Below are 17433 nucleotides of genomic sequence, written 5' to 3' on the forward strand. Positions count from 1 at the left end.
TGAAGAAGAACAAACGCCCTAGGTTGGAGGATCAGGATGTTCAAACAAAGTAAATTTATGTGAACTTGTGTGTTTTCGTCTGCAAACAGTGGCCGGCAGGTTGTGTGTTGGTGTGTGCCATGGGACGGAAACAGTAGAAGACTACTAGGCTGTGTGACATTGTAGGACTGGGTCAGAGTTGTGAAAGCTCAAGTTCGGAATACATTACAAGAGAAACAAGAGTTTCGCTTCACTCTTTTATTCAATATCCAGGTTGTCTACAGGGTATCGGTGTCAGTACATAGTGTTCAAAGTCAAAGTCCTCTTGAGAGCAAGGAGAACCTTTTCAAACTAATAATATTTCATAAAACATCATACACCATGCATTCACAGCGTGAAGCACGTGAGCAGCACCAGATGCAGTCTCAGGAGCAGGGGCAGCGTGCCCCGCTAACAATGAAGGCCCTGAAGCTCATGGGAATGTCCCAGTGTGCCATGTTTTTCAAGGAGATGAGTTTCACCCGTTTCATCCGCATGCCTGTGGATCAGTACAAGGCCTACGGGGATGAGTTTGCCCACCGGTACGAGGAGCTGCTTGCCCGGATACAGGCGTTGTGTGCCAGCGCATTCTTAATGCTCGGATGATCTTAAATCCGCCCGGCGACATTATACGTGGATGAGCTTGAGCATAATACCCTTCCTAGTTATTTCTCCCTGGGGACCCGAGGAGGAAACTGAGTTGTTTGCTGATGAGTGATCCTGCCAATGTGGCACACAGTTGCTCAACAAGCTGGGAACGTGGACGGAACCCAGGTGGTCCAATGCACAGAGTCGTTTAACGAATCTTTGGATGAGAATGCTCAGCTGTTAGATGTGTGCTCCCACCGTTTGGGCGAGTGCGATAGACATGATGCCTGGGTGTTGAAACACCTGGGTGGTGTTTAGTTTTTTTTTTAAAAATACCTCAGTTCATTTCGTACAGTGTACTTTTTTTTTGTGTACAATAAAGTAAACTGACTCTGTGCACCGTGACAGTTTGTGATTTTTCTTACTCAGAATGATAACCATTACAAGTAACTCTGAAGTAACATATGCTATAGGTTAATTTTGTGTACAGCAGCAGTGCTTGTGACACTTGGGCAAACTGTAGCAGTGGGTATGGGCATGGTACAATGGACGGATGAAACTTGCGCAGGAAAGTTTAGGTTAAGATCATGCTGAGTGACACCGGCCAACCCGGGAACATGTAAGCGGAGCAGGCACGTTAGGGCTACGTGTACCACTAAACAGTCCTGAAATTGTCCGACCCCTACGGAGAGCGGAAACCCGAAGAATCCGAGAATGTGGGAATGATTGTTCATGTAATACCTAGGTTCAGTTTGTGACCACGATGATGCACAGTGAAAGCGATTTTGATCCGAAATACACCATAATAAAGATTTGTTTGTGCACACGAGAACGCAATGTGTTTTTTTTATTACAAATTATATTGCACATACACCCTGAGTTCACAACTGATGTAGCCTGTTATTGTATGTACTCAGCATGTAAAGAATACGTTAGGATATGCATGATGTCAACCAATAATCCTACCGTAAGATTCTGCACTTGATGTTGCATAGAAACATTTATTGCCAGTGCAGCTGGGTATCTATTGACCAGACTGTTTCTAACCGACCGTTAATCATACATTAAGGGGGTGCAGCTCTGTTTGCTCCCAACTTAACATAACACAATCAGTACACGTTATACCATGGCGAACCCAAGAGGAGTTTACGGTAACTTCTCTGTTGATTATGTAATAATCAGAGCAGGTAAGCAGGAGCTTGACGCGTATCGTCTGTTCATGAATGGAAAAGTGGTGGATAAAGACTTTGGGCATGACATGTTATTAGACCTGGACTCATCTTGTATGGAAGAGTACACAACCCCTCTGGACCAAGGGCAACTTGTCGATGCGTACACACGGTACATAACCAATAAACTGAACCTGATTAAGAGGACTTTCCACACTCGTGTACTGTTTGTTTCTTCCAGTTACATACCCAGAGCGTTGATCGGTATCACGGGGGTTAGAACGGAGATGGTATCCTGCTTTCTCAACTGTTTCGGTACAGTGACCGTGGTGAACGCAGAATCGTTTTGTAACCCGGAATATCTCGACAGGTGGAGTGTGGACAACAATCCTCTCCCTACAGAGCTAGAGATCGCTCATGCCGCTCTGGACAGTTATAAACCGGTGACAATGAGAGAAACTAAGTGGTTGGGTGTCTTTTCAGGCAAGCGGAAAGAGGATATTCGATTGGATTGGTATCTCGTGTGCACAGAGGATAATATCACATACATTACGATGTCTCAGTGGGTTGCACGTATCTCTCTAAAGTGGAAATCACAAGCTGAGGAAGATGAGAGAGATCCTAAGTGTGAATATGAGCTCAATTACAACCATGATACTGTCTTTATCCACGAATACCACTCGCTGAAAAGCGAGTTTATACTGAACAAACTAGAAGCATTACTAGCGTGTGTATTTTGATCATGTTTGTGTAACGTGTGAATGTAGACACGCAAATTCTATGTGAGCTGGTTGTGTAATAAACATTGTGACATCTGTATGAGAGTGCTACGTTATTCTGTTTACCACTCAACAATCTACCAGGGTTCCCCATGCCCAGCCACTGAAACTCTCAAGAGTTTGTGCGGCTTACGCAGCAGTGGTCGGATGGTCCGACCATTCTCGGATTCCAGGTCTAAAATGTTGTCAGTTTGTCACTGACTGTGGGAGTGCTCAGTTCTCATGAAACGATACACATAGCGTTGTGGGTGTTATGTGGGATTTCTCAGCCTATCCATGCTGGTGATTTGACAGTGTCTGGTTGCAGCGTGTATATAAAGGCTCAACTGCTCCACAGTTTTACACTCTGCTCCTTGAGTGCGCATTCGAAAACGCAACTCTGTTTCACACTTGCAAACAAACGATCGCTAGAAAATGTACATTCCTATCGCAATGTGTCTGCTGTTCATGGCAAATGTGACAGTGGACGGTTGTGTGTTGAAAAGAGTAAAAGGTCTTACAGCTGAGCGAATTGAACCCGTTACCACCGTAGGTGCAATGGGAACTAGTGTCAGACTACCGGGGTACTTGGAAAGCCCAGTTCAGCCTTTCTACAAAGACAGTGAACTCGTGTACGCTAGTGAACACATATACCAGGTGAACGCGACCCCGGTGGGATACCGAGTTTACATTCGCGTCCTAACTTGTACCGACGAAGGCATGTACACGGTAGGGAGCGAGAGTTTCCATCTGAGCGCTAAGGTGCAGCCATGCGGTATGTTCTACTATACTGCCAAAGTGGACAAGGTTACGAACGCAGCGTTCATTAGCCCGCTCTATGGTGTGATTAGAATCTCTATGCTGTACATACAACCCGATAATAATCAAATGTGGAGTCTAATCGAAGTGTGGAATCATACAATGGGCAGAATGCGAAGCCCAGCTCAATGTTGTTTCATCATTCGCGACGGGGACATGTTTGGTGGATATGGTGATATACCATACCAGTATTTCATGTATCAGAGACATGGTCCGGCTGGTGGTTCATGCTCAAATGTCCAACTCACCACTGCAACACCTACCAGGAAACCAATGGTTGTGATACCAGAGCTCAAGACATTGGAGGATATCAGGACAACCGTGAACCTGGTCAACGTAAGCGAAAGTGAGTTTTGTGTTATTTCTCTGGTTATTTATAAATACTTTTTAAGTTGTTCAGCTCACACTGTCTCTCCCTGCAGGTTTGCATGACTTTAAGAGGAAGCTGGAGGAGTTTAAAAGATCATGGAATTCCTCTGGGTCTACTATCCAAACACACATTTTCCTGATGCCTCTTTTTATTATGATGGCATCGCTGATGGTTGATATTTAGCCTCACATGAACCACGTATATGTGAGGCTATTTAGAGTTTCATGCAAGCAATAATGTAAACTACAATACTGTATTTTTAGACTTGCATACAAACCATTATGTGATAATGGTTTCCTTTCCCAGTACACATTAATTATAATGTACACCTGTCTTTAGTTTATAGTACACGTTTTATTGAGCATTTACAATGATACATAATGAAACGTATTGAATAAAAATATACACTAAGCATTATCAAGGTGTCCCCTTGTTCTTGGTCTCAGCTTGTGGAATTAATATCGCGCACTCTTTCGCGCAATACGCTCTATGACCATATTTCTATCTTTCCAAGTCATATGAGCGAGCTGGATCCATTCCTTATCCTCCAGCAGCTCGTGAGCTAACAGTCTCTCGTTCTCACGGAAAGCTAGCAATCGGAACACTATCCTTTTCACACGTTCACACTCCATAACGCTGGGTATTATAGTGTCAGGGTCCCAAGATGCGATGTCGGCACTCGGGTGGTCTTTGGGACATAGAGTCCTTACGATGATCTGATACGTGGAGACCAATTCCCTGTGGATTTTACGTCCCGCGAAAACCACATGACCTTCCATCGCGTCTGCTATCATCACCCCCAGGCTCCACATGTCTATGACACAAGTGTACTCCTGACATTTAGGATCAAATAATTCCGGAGCTCTGTATGGTTCCGTGACCACAGTTGGGCTCATCCGTTTGGAGGATAGTCTTGAAAGGCCCATATCGGCCACTTTAACAGTGAGATCTTCTGTCAGCAGCACATTTGAAGGCGTTAGGTCCCTGTGTACCATATTCAGTCTGTGCATGTAGGAAAGGGCATTAGCCACCTGTACGGAAAAATGACCAACAAAAGTTAACGGGAGCAACTGTATCTCGCGGCCTTGGTAGAACTGAAATTTCAGACCGTGTCCGTTGTGAATCACTTCACTCAACGTATAAGGCACGTAGGGCATAAGCGTGGATATTAGTTTTAGTCCTTCGTCAACGAAGCATTCGAGCATGTTGATCACATTAGGGTGACCCTTTAGGGCTGTAAGACAGGAGAGTTCTCTCACAGTTGCATCCTCTGCCCCGTAGGAATGACATTTCATAGCAAACCACTCTCCGGTTTTCACACACTTGACTTTGTACACAGTTCCGTAAGCGCCACGGCCAATAACGGAGTTTTGTATGTAATTTTCCATTCTCATAGGTATAAATCTTCAGTTCTGGTTGCAGAGAAACTGTACGTGGTCAGGTGTGAGAGGTTGGGTTATATAGTGAAAGCTACGGTCCTCTCAGCACAAATATGGGTGTGTTAGCGGTACTCTGTCCGTCCGCTCATATGCGGTCGGCCGATGTCCCCACTGTTGTAGTGAAAGCAGCAGTCCGTCCACGGATGCCTAAACACACTAGTAAAACATCAAACCACGGTCCTCTCAGCACAAATATGGGTGTGTTAGTGGTACTAACTCCTGCCCGGGCATTTGTGGTCGGAGTGCGCAAGGACTGTGTTTCTTCTGCACGTTCGCTCCTTGGTTGGATGGTAAACCAGAGGGGTGTACCTTACTCCTCTACATAATTGTATTCCAGCCGTTAGATTGCTCTTTCAAGCTAGCCGGACAAAAAAAAACATAATTACACACACCCGTGGTGACTCGCTAACCATGCAACTGTGAACATCTTTCCGAGAACAGGTCAATTGACAACCCAGGGTACATAGAAAATGACAGTGAACACAGGTTGCGGTGTAAAAACGATTTTAATACAAGCACTGCAAAACATATGAAATGAGTTTTTATCTTAGGTGCCAATGTATTGCTGTTGCACATCACTGTTTCATTCTAGTGCAGAGTAAAACATAATATATAGCAATTATATCAAGTAACTGGGTATACAGTACATATATGTGTTAAAGGAACCCACTTCAGGTTGGCAAGATGGTTTAGGATGACTAAGAGGATCAATGGTAATGCTGTTGTAATGGTGGTATTCATCACCACAGGTCCATACGTTGAACGCAAGACTGCCACAGGATCATCCTCTCATTGTTCCTGGATTCCACTAGAATGGTTTGCCCAGGCTGCGGTCAAACTGCGATACACTCTCTGTACCTCGCCATGCGTTGCTTTTCATGCTAAACGAACCCACTGGTCATCAGCATTGCATGTCCTGGGTATACGTGGTGATCCAGGCCTATGTGAGTAGCTGTGAGCTCACTTCCAGTACGGGAACGTGGTCGTGCAGTGCTGCATTAAAGCCACATACGGATTCGGCACCTTGACCCAGGGCCCTTGATACCGTGTGCTCGAGTCAGCGATGCTGGGAATATCACTCTGTTGTATACCTTCATCGGTCTCCTTTGGCTCCTTCACCCAGGGCCCTTGATACCGGGTACTCGAGTCAACGATGCTGGGAATATCACTCTGTTGTATACCTTCATCGGTCTCCTTTGGCTCCTTCACCCAGGGCCCTTGATACCGGGTACTCGAGTCAACGATGCTGGGAATATCACTCTGTTGTATACCTTCATCGGTCTCCTTTGGCTCCTTCACCCAGGGCCCTTGATACCGGGTACTCGAGTCAACGATGCTGGGAATATCACTCTGTTGTATACCTTCATCGGTCTCCTTTGGCTCCTTCACCCAGGGCCCTTGATACCGGGTACTCGAGTCAACGATGCTGGGAATATCACTCTGTTGTATACCTTCATCGGTCTCCTTTTGGAAGCGCATCAGAAGCGCTTTCTTAAAGCCTACAGCACCGATGGTGCTGTAACTGACCCTGATACACATTCTCTTGGCACCTGTGGCAGCGGTATTAGCTGTAAAAGACCCGGTGTTCTTTGTGTTATCTGTGCTCTTCTGTAGCCGCAGTCTCGGACAACCGTTCTGTACCGGGGTCCCCAAGCGTAGTATTATATCTCCTCCCTCGTTTATCATGGCTTGGTATTCGTTATCAGCGTCAACATCGGATATCCTGTTGGAAACCATTTCGATCTTTGCTCCATTCCCAATATATTCTTGAATTTTGGCTATGCATCGTTTCTTTTTACTGTTGACAAATCCAACAACCTTGTCTTTGTATTTAACGACCCATGCAAACTTGCACGTAGCCTGGGTAAATTGAGTCCGTACACGAGTGTCCGTTTGAGTGGTGTACCTCTTAAAACTGAATCTGAAGCGGAACACTTTCAGACCTTTAGGCATGGTTCTAGCAGAAACTGTTGGTAGAACTCTCTAAATATGTTAGATAGCTCAATGTCTTTCCATCACTACCAACAGGATAATCTAATCCAGGTATAGATCGGTACGTTTGGCCAGATGAACCATTGCCGGATCTGCATTGTTATTACATAGATTAAAAGAACCGTGGTCGGACGATTGACTCTGGGCTGTACAAATGTAGGGTAACGCGCTTAAGGTAACCACTTTCCATACATAGATTAAAGTAACCGTGGTCGGACGATTGACTCTGGGCTGTACAAATGTAGGGTAACGCGCTTAAGGTAACCACTTTCCATACATAGATTAAAGTAACCGTGGTCGGATGATTGACTCTGGGCTGTACAAATGTAGGGTAGTCTAAAGGAACGCTGGCACAACCTGAGTCCGACGGATCAGTAATACTCTGCTCCCTCGTTCGGATGAATGAACATGAGCCCACCCATTTAGTAGCTCACGCTCTGAATAGCCTTAATGACATGGTGTTACAGATGACATATGTTACTGCTCTCTTCTAGGGAACCTATTTGGAGCTGCGTGTTGCACCCTGTCACAGTAGTAATTATGCCTCGTTCATCTGAACCCAGGGAAGCGTGTGTGACCCGTATGACCGCAACTGCAAGACGGGTGTTAAGATTCCTAATGACCAAGCACACGATCACCTGCAGGTCTGCAGTCTCACAATTGAAGACAAGAAATGCAGAGCCACGCAGTGTATACTACATACTTTGTATACTGGAAGGCATTGGACTTCTTTGTAAAGATAAAAAACGATACAAGCTCACCACCCAAAGGTACCAGGAATTGAAACACAGGCAGGAGGGTTTGAAACGCTACGTAGGGATTGTGTATCCGTATGTGCGCACTTGTACCGAGTTGTTACACGTGCAGGACTTGGTTATAGGATTTCACATTCCACTCCGCAGAATTTATGAGATTTTCAGCGTGCTGGTGGCAATCGGTGCTGTGACTAGAGTCAACAACAAATGTTATAGAACCGCTACATCACTAGAGTCTGATATGAATCTCTACTGGAAACAGGCTCTGGATAAAATATGGGGACCATCATATGAAGTGAAGGTTGTCCAGAGCGAGTTCCCAGACGTCATCTGGATTGACAGTAATGAGCCGAGTTCAGATTCTCACATCATCCTGAGTGAAACCAATGATGTTCAGTTCATGTGTATCCCCACTGCTAACCTGATATTGGAGTCCGAATCTCACCCTTGCGAAGTACACTGTATGGACACGGAGGAATTGACAGATAGAAACTTTTAATTCAAACACATCGCGATGGAACTCTTTGGAAACACCGTGGATCACACCAACACAGAGAGCCTACTACAGTCCTTACTATGGTTAGATAGGGATCTGTACAGCCTAGCATAAGGATTATTTCAATTTGAAGACGAAACCACTCGCTCTATACACAAAGATTGGTTCGATATCATTGATGATCTCAATATATCTCTACACAAACTGTTATTTCATAGTTCTCATATTAGAAATAAAGTTTACGCTTTGATTTATGCATCTTGTGTACCAGGTATCCATCCTTGTGTTCTATCAGTACACAGCCCTAATATAGTGTACCATTGACACTCTGCTTTTTCATTCAACCAAAAGCAAACACATATTCGGTCCCACCATTTATTACGTGTAGATTTACATATGCTTACATGTACACAACACTTTCCAGCGAGCACATTAATTTACATGTCCAACATGACCAGCGCTGCCCAAAAGCCAGCAAATGCAGCAAATGTTACGAGTACGTTTCTCAATGTAGACTCCTCTGCTACCCGAAAGAACTCGACGAATCCGTCCTGTACATAATTGATAAAAAAAGTTTGATTAAATACAGAGGCTGAGAAGATATTGCATGATTTCTCAGTGATTACTGAACTGACCCATGAGTTGTTTTTGACCAGCCAGTCTTTATGGTCGGTCAGTAGGTGCATGGAGATCTCTTGTCCCACCGCTTCCACACAGTTCTCTTTGCCCTTATCCTTGAGGTACCGGCACACCGCAGCACCGAATGCGAGCAGGCTCACAACCCGGCCCCAGTTGGTGACCCCATCTGCGAAGAGCCTGTTAGCAACTACACCCACGAATCCCACGTCATGCCCTGTGCTGTCATCCAAGGACAGTGTGTAGAGCATACCTTAAACAAAAGGTCCAAATGCAAACCCGTTAAACACGCTGGGTATGTAACCTATACCGTGATATCAGAATTCACTACCTACCATTGTAGGAGTATCTGTGTTTGTCTAATGTTTCGGTTACAACTCGTTTCATTGTTGACAGAGCTTTGCTTTCGTTACACCTAGGTTTCAAACATCCAGTAAACTCTTCTAGGAAAGATTTCACGAGTTGCCTGGTCTCCGTGTCCAGCGAGGCTCTGTTTCTGAGTTCGTAAATACACTCACCGGTTCCCTGGGAGATTAGCGACATCTTCTGTTTTGAAAATACTCTCATGGCTGCTAGCCTATGGTTTAAGTATGTATGAAATGATAGTGAGAATGGTCACGAGCAATGGATGATAGGCACCCTACCCTTTAATTGAAAGTGAGGCTTAGAGGCTTATATATGAGCATAAAGGCCACCTAACATCTCCACACTTGCACTCCAGCTCGGCTACGCGGACCCCGGTTTCCCGGTTTGGATATAGAAACTCTAGAACACCCTCTAGTGGGCGTACTAACATAACAGAACTTATGTCAGCAACATGGGATGGGTACCCTGTGGGGCTTCATATGGATGTTGAGATGCATAGAAATAACATACATTATGACACACGTAAATAACGAGTCTTTGTCTGTGTTTATGGCATTTTATTAACAGCTGTGAAACAGGCACTAGGAAAACAGTAGAAGAAGTATTACGTATTGACATCCACACATTTCTGCTAATACTACCAACTAGGTGTCATCATTTCAACACCGTGAATCAACATGTCTTCGTCATCATAGCCCCTCTTTAGAAACACTTCCCCATAGTGAGCGGGTATAACCCTCTCCATACCTGAAAATTGATCTTTGAATACCATAGTCACATCTTCATTTAACAAAATTCGAATGGTGTCGACATCAGGTCCGGTATGGGATTTCAACCCCTCAGGTGATTCGTACTGACCACTTTCTCTACGCTTTAGTGCGGATATGCCAAACCCTTTAACTGTAACGGTTACCCGGCTGGTAAAGTTAGATCCCTGGGGATATACTCCGCTCATCAGTGCATTACAGACACGTACATCCCGAAGACCGAGCGGGAAACAATCAGATCCCATGCAGCAATAGGTTGTTGTAGACCCGGGCCCATACAGCGATAGGTCACACCGAGTCACGTCATGATCCACTAGCAATTCCATTTCAACTGAGCGCTTACCGAAGCTCTGGTGAATACTTTTACTGTTCTTGTCCACCCTCATTACTATTTGTTGGGATGCGGTGGATACAACTCTATCCCCATGCGGTGTCGTGACAGTAATTTCATCCAGGCCTGCACGGACCAGAGCGTCAAACCGCTCTCTCCAGACCTGGTAATAAAACGCTTCCCCTTCTCTTGTATTCAGAGCCTTGTAAGCGCTTCGGTATACCGTATCACCGGTAACACTGCAGGTCAACATCATGCCTTCAGGGTCTATAGAGACAGCTGCACTCCCATTCTTGAAAAGCACCGCTCCGTGTAAGGTTAGTCCATCCTCTGTAGCAGAGCATGCACGCTTCAAGTACTCCGGTTGGGGCACCAAGCTAGTACCAGTTCGTAACACCAAGGTGATATCATCAACGTCCAAATGTCCAGTGGCCATCACGAGCACACCCATGGTGTCATGTGCTACCGAAAGAGACAGGGTCATGTGATCATTCACTATAACGGTAGAATTTGAACCCACTTCCAGTGTACTGAGATGACTCCCCTTCTCCAGGACCACGTGGGACATGTCACCTACGTGCAGGTCCATTCTTTGCTCCAGTACCACATTGGCTGAGGATTCGGTAGCCTTGATGCTCTCTATGGATCTGGGACGGAGTGTTAGATCGCGGCCCATTATCTTGTTTTTTGTGTCATCTCGCATTATAGCTATCAATAGATTCTTCTCTGGACTTCCGATGATCACGGTATCAAACCCTATGCCACCGGTCGTCCTAGCTTTAGTGTGTTCGGATACAACGAAAATATTGGTTGCGTTTGTAGCACCTATATAAACACCTGAACCTTCGACTATTATGATCGCAGGCATGTCAGTCATAGCCACCAACATCTTGGCATAGTGACTTATATCTTCAGTCTGTGTTGGTTTTGGTCTCTTCACAATAGGAGCATTTGCGTACAGTACTATGTCTTTGCTCACAGGACCTGGTTTCCTAAACAATTAGGGCTCCACAATCTCACCTTTCTCTGTACCGATATACCTTCGAGTGATACACTGTCTGAGGGAAGTACATTTAGCGCTCTTGAATATGTTAGCGTTTTGCACTCTGGTTGTGAGGAAGTGCGGCCGCTTTTTTTTGACAATAAAGAACTTTGAACACTGCCGGGATTCTTTCATCCATCCGAGAGGCCGTGAAAGCATCTTGACATTATACGCTTTAACAGTCACAGCCCTAAGTTGGGGTTCCATGAGTGGATCGCCGAGCTCTGTGTTTATTGGGAGAAACCTCTTTCTCTCAATCCCATCGTCGATGTATTTGTCCATGTTACCACAGGGGTCTGTAGCATTGGGTATACTAGAATCATAGAAATTACAATCAACGTTTGTGGGCAATGCACCCACGTTCTGCAACAGGGCCTCCATGAACTTGTGGAACCCAGCTCGGTTCGGTTCTAAACAGTTTCGACGAGCCAATTCGTAACACAGCTGCTGAGTCTCAATGTTCCCGATGTAGACCTCTTTCAGAGGAACGCTATGTTCCATTCCGAGTTTGAGCCGAGATGGTTCATGTTTGGTGTCCAGCATTGCGGGCCACACTGCGACTGACCTCTCCACACATTGTTCACTGTACCGATTATGCCACTCGTTGATCACTGTAGATACAGGAAAACCAACCACAACATTTACAGTTCGCAATGCTTTCATGAGAGCGTTAGCGAGTTCGCTGTTTACACGCTCCAACTCGGAAACATTATTATAATAGTCAAACCACGTTGTAGCCCCAAAAAAACTAGACGCTCCCAATGTCCACATATCCTTAATGCTAAGAGGCAGTTTGTTGGCAACTGACCTTACCACATGAGCTGCGTATTCCCCCTGTGTTATGAGGGTAACTAAAACATCCACGGAGACCATGGGTAACATCGCAGGGTTCAGGCTGTCAAACACCAGGGAGAACATCTGCATAGAGGATCTTGTCAACCAATAGTAATCGGAGGGACTGTGATGTCCCTCAGCCACATTCCGCACGTTCTGAGCAAAGAAGAATATGTTAGCTGCTGTACCGGCGATTTTCACGATCGGGTTGTTTGCAACAAGTTCTAACGTTTCAGCTAGGGCCTTGGTCTTTGCGCACTGAGCTAACTTGTGAGCCATGAAGCCGTTCACGGTTTGACTAAGATCCAATGCAGCGAAGGTCTTCACCAATGGGTCTCCGTACACCAAGGCACCGATGTTAGTGAACACACCGTATGCTCGTGCTCCAAGAACCCAGCTTTTGATGGCTAGTTGAGATTTAGGACCGCTTTTGGTGGCACGGGCATACGCAGAGCCCATGCGCTTTGCTGAGCGTGCGTGGTAACTGGGGATGACACTGTGAGCTTCAGACATCATTGTGTGCAGTGCGGATTCCACTTCAGGGTTGTTTATAATTTCTTCCAACTGAACCCGTGCGTTTTCCACAATCACTCTCCGCTTCTGCACGAAAGCCTTAATGAGAGCCCCTGGAATCTCACTGACAAAACGGGTCATGACATTCTTTGCGTTGACAGAGGATTCCACTATCATCCTAAGATATCCCTGCTCTCTTGTAAATTTCACAGGCCACTTTTCTTTAAACAGGAACTCTCCATCTTTTCTGGTAGAGAAGTTCTCCTCCTCATACAGAGGACATCGCGCAGCAGCCCTGCGTTTACGCTTGCTTTCGGGTCCGCAAGTCGCTATGCTTTTCTCGAAAGCTTTTGGGTCCGTGTCTGGGTTGACTGTGTGTCGCTCTCGGGAACCAAATATAACTGTGTTTAAGTCCGGGAAGCCATCAATGCTCACAGGGATTGTCTCTTCGGACACAGTGAGGGTCTCTTCAGCAGCGGGGGCATTAGCTCGCATGAGATCATGGTCAACACCAGGAACATGTTCGAGGTGTGTATCGAATTCGTGACCTTCGGGGCTGTTGGGTCTCGAGTGTTCCGGAGACGCTAAAGGTGAAATATCTCCTGTGATAACAGCCTCTTCTTTCAATGTGTACACAGGCACGTCCAGATATACACCATTCAACTCACCGTACCAATTTCGAGCGTCTTGACGAGACACGGCTCCCACATCAGCTGGGTTGAGTGCAGATTCCGAGAGGAACGCGTTCCTGGTCTCCGTATCACCTTTAATTATAAGGGTACGACACACAATACACGTTTCGAGTGGATGCACCAACACACCGTGTTCGTTTCTATACGAAGTAGAGCGTGGCACGGCAGCTGAGTACTTAGCGTCCATCTTTCGTCCGAGTAGAACGTCCAAAGGGTTCAGGCCTACAGCGCCCACATAGGCACCTTTCAGCATCTCCAGAGTATACTCAGGCCATAACGGGTAGTCTTTTCTATGGAGCAACTTAGAGGTTTCGGAGGGTATCAAAAACCTAGTCTCGGTAGGGTGTGTTGCTCGAATAGCGTCGTGTAAAGTAATTTTTGTTTTTATATCCCCTACTACCTTCTCAACCATAGCTCTCTTGCTTCCAGTTAGCACACCAAACTGCAATACTCCGATCTCGAGCGCGGACTGGGTGGCAGCGGATTTCCGCATGAAGATCAAATCGGAATTGAACTGGGTGAATTCTGGGTACCCGTATGGTGTGCGCTCATAAAAGTAACTCGGTTCCACAAAGGAGAGCTGGCCAGCTATGGATTGATCTTTGCGCTTAGTGGAGGTTATCATGACCACCCGCATATCTTCCCCGGATCCCAGGTTCGTTTCATGGTCCGGGTGTAGGGGTTTGAAGCGTACATCTGCGTCGTGATACACCAACTGATCGGCTTGGTCGGAATAGGCAGTGAAAGCAACATAGCGCAGGATATCCGACGCAGAAGCGTATAGGTTGTTACCTCTCAAATCAGCATACATTTTCTGTAAGTTCTCATACACATAATTCACAGTTTTCGTCATCCCGGGGCCTTTAACCCTAATCATTGTTGCTTTGGCTTTACTGAACACATCCGTGTCAAGTTCCATGACAACTCTACTGTCTTCCACAGCACCCGTACTTTTCAGGTGTTCCATTGTCCCAGCGTCCAAAACCAATCTGTTCTTATGAAAGAAATTGGCCTGTTCCTTGATCGCGGAAATGTGGGGCATCAGATTCTCCCCGTTGCCTGTCCAAGTAGTGAAGTATAACGTATCTTGATTTTGACCAAGCCCTGTAGAGAGTAGGGCTAGAAACAGAGTCAGTGCTACTGCAGAGCCTTGCGCCGCGGGTGGCCCCATTTCTCAAAAAGCTTTCTGGTAGAGCTACCTTTGTTGTACACTATGTGGGCTTACCCCTAGATATAGGTGTCTTTTTCTGGAAGCGGAACTGCATGGTGCTTTTATACCCGCAGAACTTTTTGAAACTTGATTGTATCATCCTACAGCTCCATTGTAAGAGCACACATCATGACATTGAGAGCGAACCGTCCAACCGTAGAGCTCCCAGCCTATCATCCACACACCCAGAGAGCGGAGCGGACAACCACAGACCCTTCAGCCTATCTCTCTCACAACCACAGTGCGAACCGTCCAACCGTAGAGCTCCCAGCCTATCATCCACACACCCAGAGAGCGGACCGGCCGACCACAGAGCCTTCAGCCTATCTCTCTCACAACCAGAGTGCGAACCGTCCAACCGTAGAGCTACCAGCCTATCATCCACACACCCAGAGAGCGGACCGGCCGACCACAGAGCCTTCAGCCTATCATCCTCGCAGAGCGCACCCCTCCAGTGGTTGAAAGTGAACCCTACGACCTAAGAGCACACATACTATCATTGAGAACTAAAATGTCTTGGAAGAGTGTGAGAACGGAGGTACACATCCGTGATGTACAAGTTTCCAGACCTAGAGCTACGTACAGGACAGTCCGGTTATCATAGAAGCTAATGTTACTGGATCTTATCTATCTCATCTGCAGCAACCGTACTTGCGCACCAGATATGGTTGCTACCCATGTGAAACATGTAAAGCTTAACCGTTCGCGTAGCTCCCACACCCGGAGCACAGATACTGCTTTCGGTAGGCTTGTACGCTTGCTGTTAGCTTTTTGTTTGTGTATCTGTGCGTACATACATACTTTTTTTGACGAATAAACCATCGCTTTCACAATCACGGTGTAGAGAACCACATGTTTATTTCACAAGCGTACACAATTGGATGACATGTACAGGTTGTTACCCATGTGAAGCATTTAAAGTTTAATCGTTCGCGCAGCTCCCACAGCGCAGATACTGATTGGCATATACAATCGGATGACATATACAGGGTGGACACACACATGTGTAATCATTGGTTACATCAGGTTAATAGCCACAGTATACAGCATAGGGCACGTGGCAAGCTAGACAGAGTTCGGAGGCTCTTTATTTGCGACTTGTTCGCTTGTACCAGCGTGCACGTTCGTTCTCATGTCATCAAAGGTGTTCCTACACTCAGAGCATGACATATACGATATCTTCTGTAGAGATTTGTGCACAATACGGTTGATAAACACACTGGTGCAGACCACACAGCCCTGGGTAAACATGTTAGAAAGGTCAATCAGCTCCTTGTGGGTGAATTCGGTAGGTCTCAGCTTTTCCAAGAGCAAGATCAAACTCTCTTCAACATGCAGCTTGTCTGTAGGATCTGTGACACACACCTGGATCACCACTAGCATGCAGCACACAGCGATGCACTTCCAGCTGGTGAACCGTAACAACTTGATGTCCAGTGCAGTTTTAGAGAACAAATCTGCAGCTATCAGAGTGACACGTTGATTCAGATTATCCGCTAGTTCCGGAGACCGTGAGGTTTGCCTTTCCAGGTGTTCCAGGATTAGATACTTGCACAGTACACTGATCAAATTTTCCGCATTTGCTGGGAACACGGACCCTCGTAACTTGCTAATGATCAACATCTCAGTATCCTGTATACCCTGTACATTTGAAAGCTTGTACACCGTAAACCTCGAGTTCCCAGTTTCGATGGACGGGTCTATAACCAATGCCTTGTTTACCCATCTGTTAACCCTCGTGTCGCCCCGGGGTCCGCCCGACCCGCGGACAGACTTCCCGGGCCCTAGCGTAGCCCCGGGGGTCAGAAAGACCCGCCGACGGACATCCGCCGGCCCGGGCCCTTGGGTACCTAAAAGACCCACCGGTAGCCTGCGCGCGCTCCCCTCCGCCTCGGGGGTCTCTCTGACACGAGAGGAGGGTCCCCCTCTCGCATCGCCTTAGGGTCTCTCTGACACAAGGGTGTCCCCTCTGCCTTAGGGGTCTCTCAGACACGAGAGGAGGGTCCCCCTCTCGCATCGCCTTAGGGTCTCTCTGACACAAGGGTGTCCCCTCCGCCTCGAGGGTCTCTCAGACACGAGAGGAGGGTCTCCCTCTCGCATTGCCTTCGGGTCTCTCTGACACAAGGGTGTCCCCTCTGCCTTAGGGGTCTCTCAGACACGAGAGGAGGGTCCCCCTCTCGCATCGCCTTAGGGTCTCTCTGACACAAGGGTGTCCCCTCTGCCTTAGGGGTCTCTCAGACACGAGAGGAGGTTTCGCCGCCGGCGTTCCCCTCTGCCTTAGGGTCTCTCTGACACAAGGGTGTCCCCTCCGCCTTAGGGGTCTCTCAGACACGAGAGGAGGTTTCGCCGCTCGCATTGCCTTAGGGTCTCTCTGACACAAGGGTGTCCCCTCCGCCTTAGGGGTCTCTCAGACACGAGAGGAGGTTTCGCCGGCGGCGTTCCCCTCTGCCTTAGGGTCTCTCTGACACAAGGGTGTCCCCTCCGCCTTAGGGGTCTCTCAGACACGAGAGGAGGTTCGTCGCCTCAGGGTCTCTTCGCCTCTCGCCCTCGCCTTCGGGTGTCACAGACAGAAGCAAATCGGCAGCGCGCACGACCCACCCCTAGGGCCCCAGCGGAGGGTGTACGTAGCGCGAGAAAC

General features: G+C 47.0%; 1 protein-coding gene across 1 annotated transcript; it reads right to left on the reverse strand.

The window, feature by feature from the left end:
* Nucleotides 1-8841: 8841 nt before the first annotated feature.
* On the reverse strand, nucleotides 8842-9724 carry LOC114837857 (induced myeloid leukemia cell differentiation protein Mcl-1 homolog). The gene is made up of 3 exons (XM_029118863.2): nucleotides 9376-9724; nucleotides 9040-9293; nucleotides 8842-8955 (listed from the first exon to the last, which is right to left on the reverse strand). The coding sequence occupies exons 1-3, from the start codon at nucleotides 9605-9607 to the stop codon at nucleotides 8842-8844; spliced, it is 600 nt and encodes a 199-aa protein (XP_028974696.2). The 5' UTR covers nucleotides 9608-9724.
* Nucleotides 9725-17433: the final 7709 nt, after the last annotated feature.

Source organism: Esox lucius, unplaced genomic scaffold (assembly GCF_011004845.1).
Source record: "Esox lucius isolate fEsoLuc1 unplaced genomic scaffold, fEsoLuc1.pri scaffold_48_arrow_ctg1, whole genome shotgun sequence".
In the NCBI taxonomy this organism is placed as follows: Eukaryota; Metazoa; Chordata; class Actinopteri; order Esociformes; family Esocidae; genus Esox; species Esox lucius.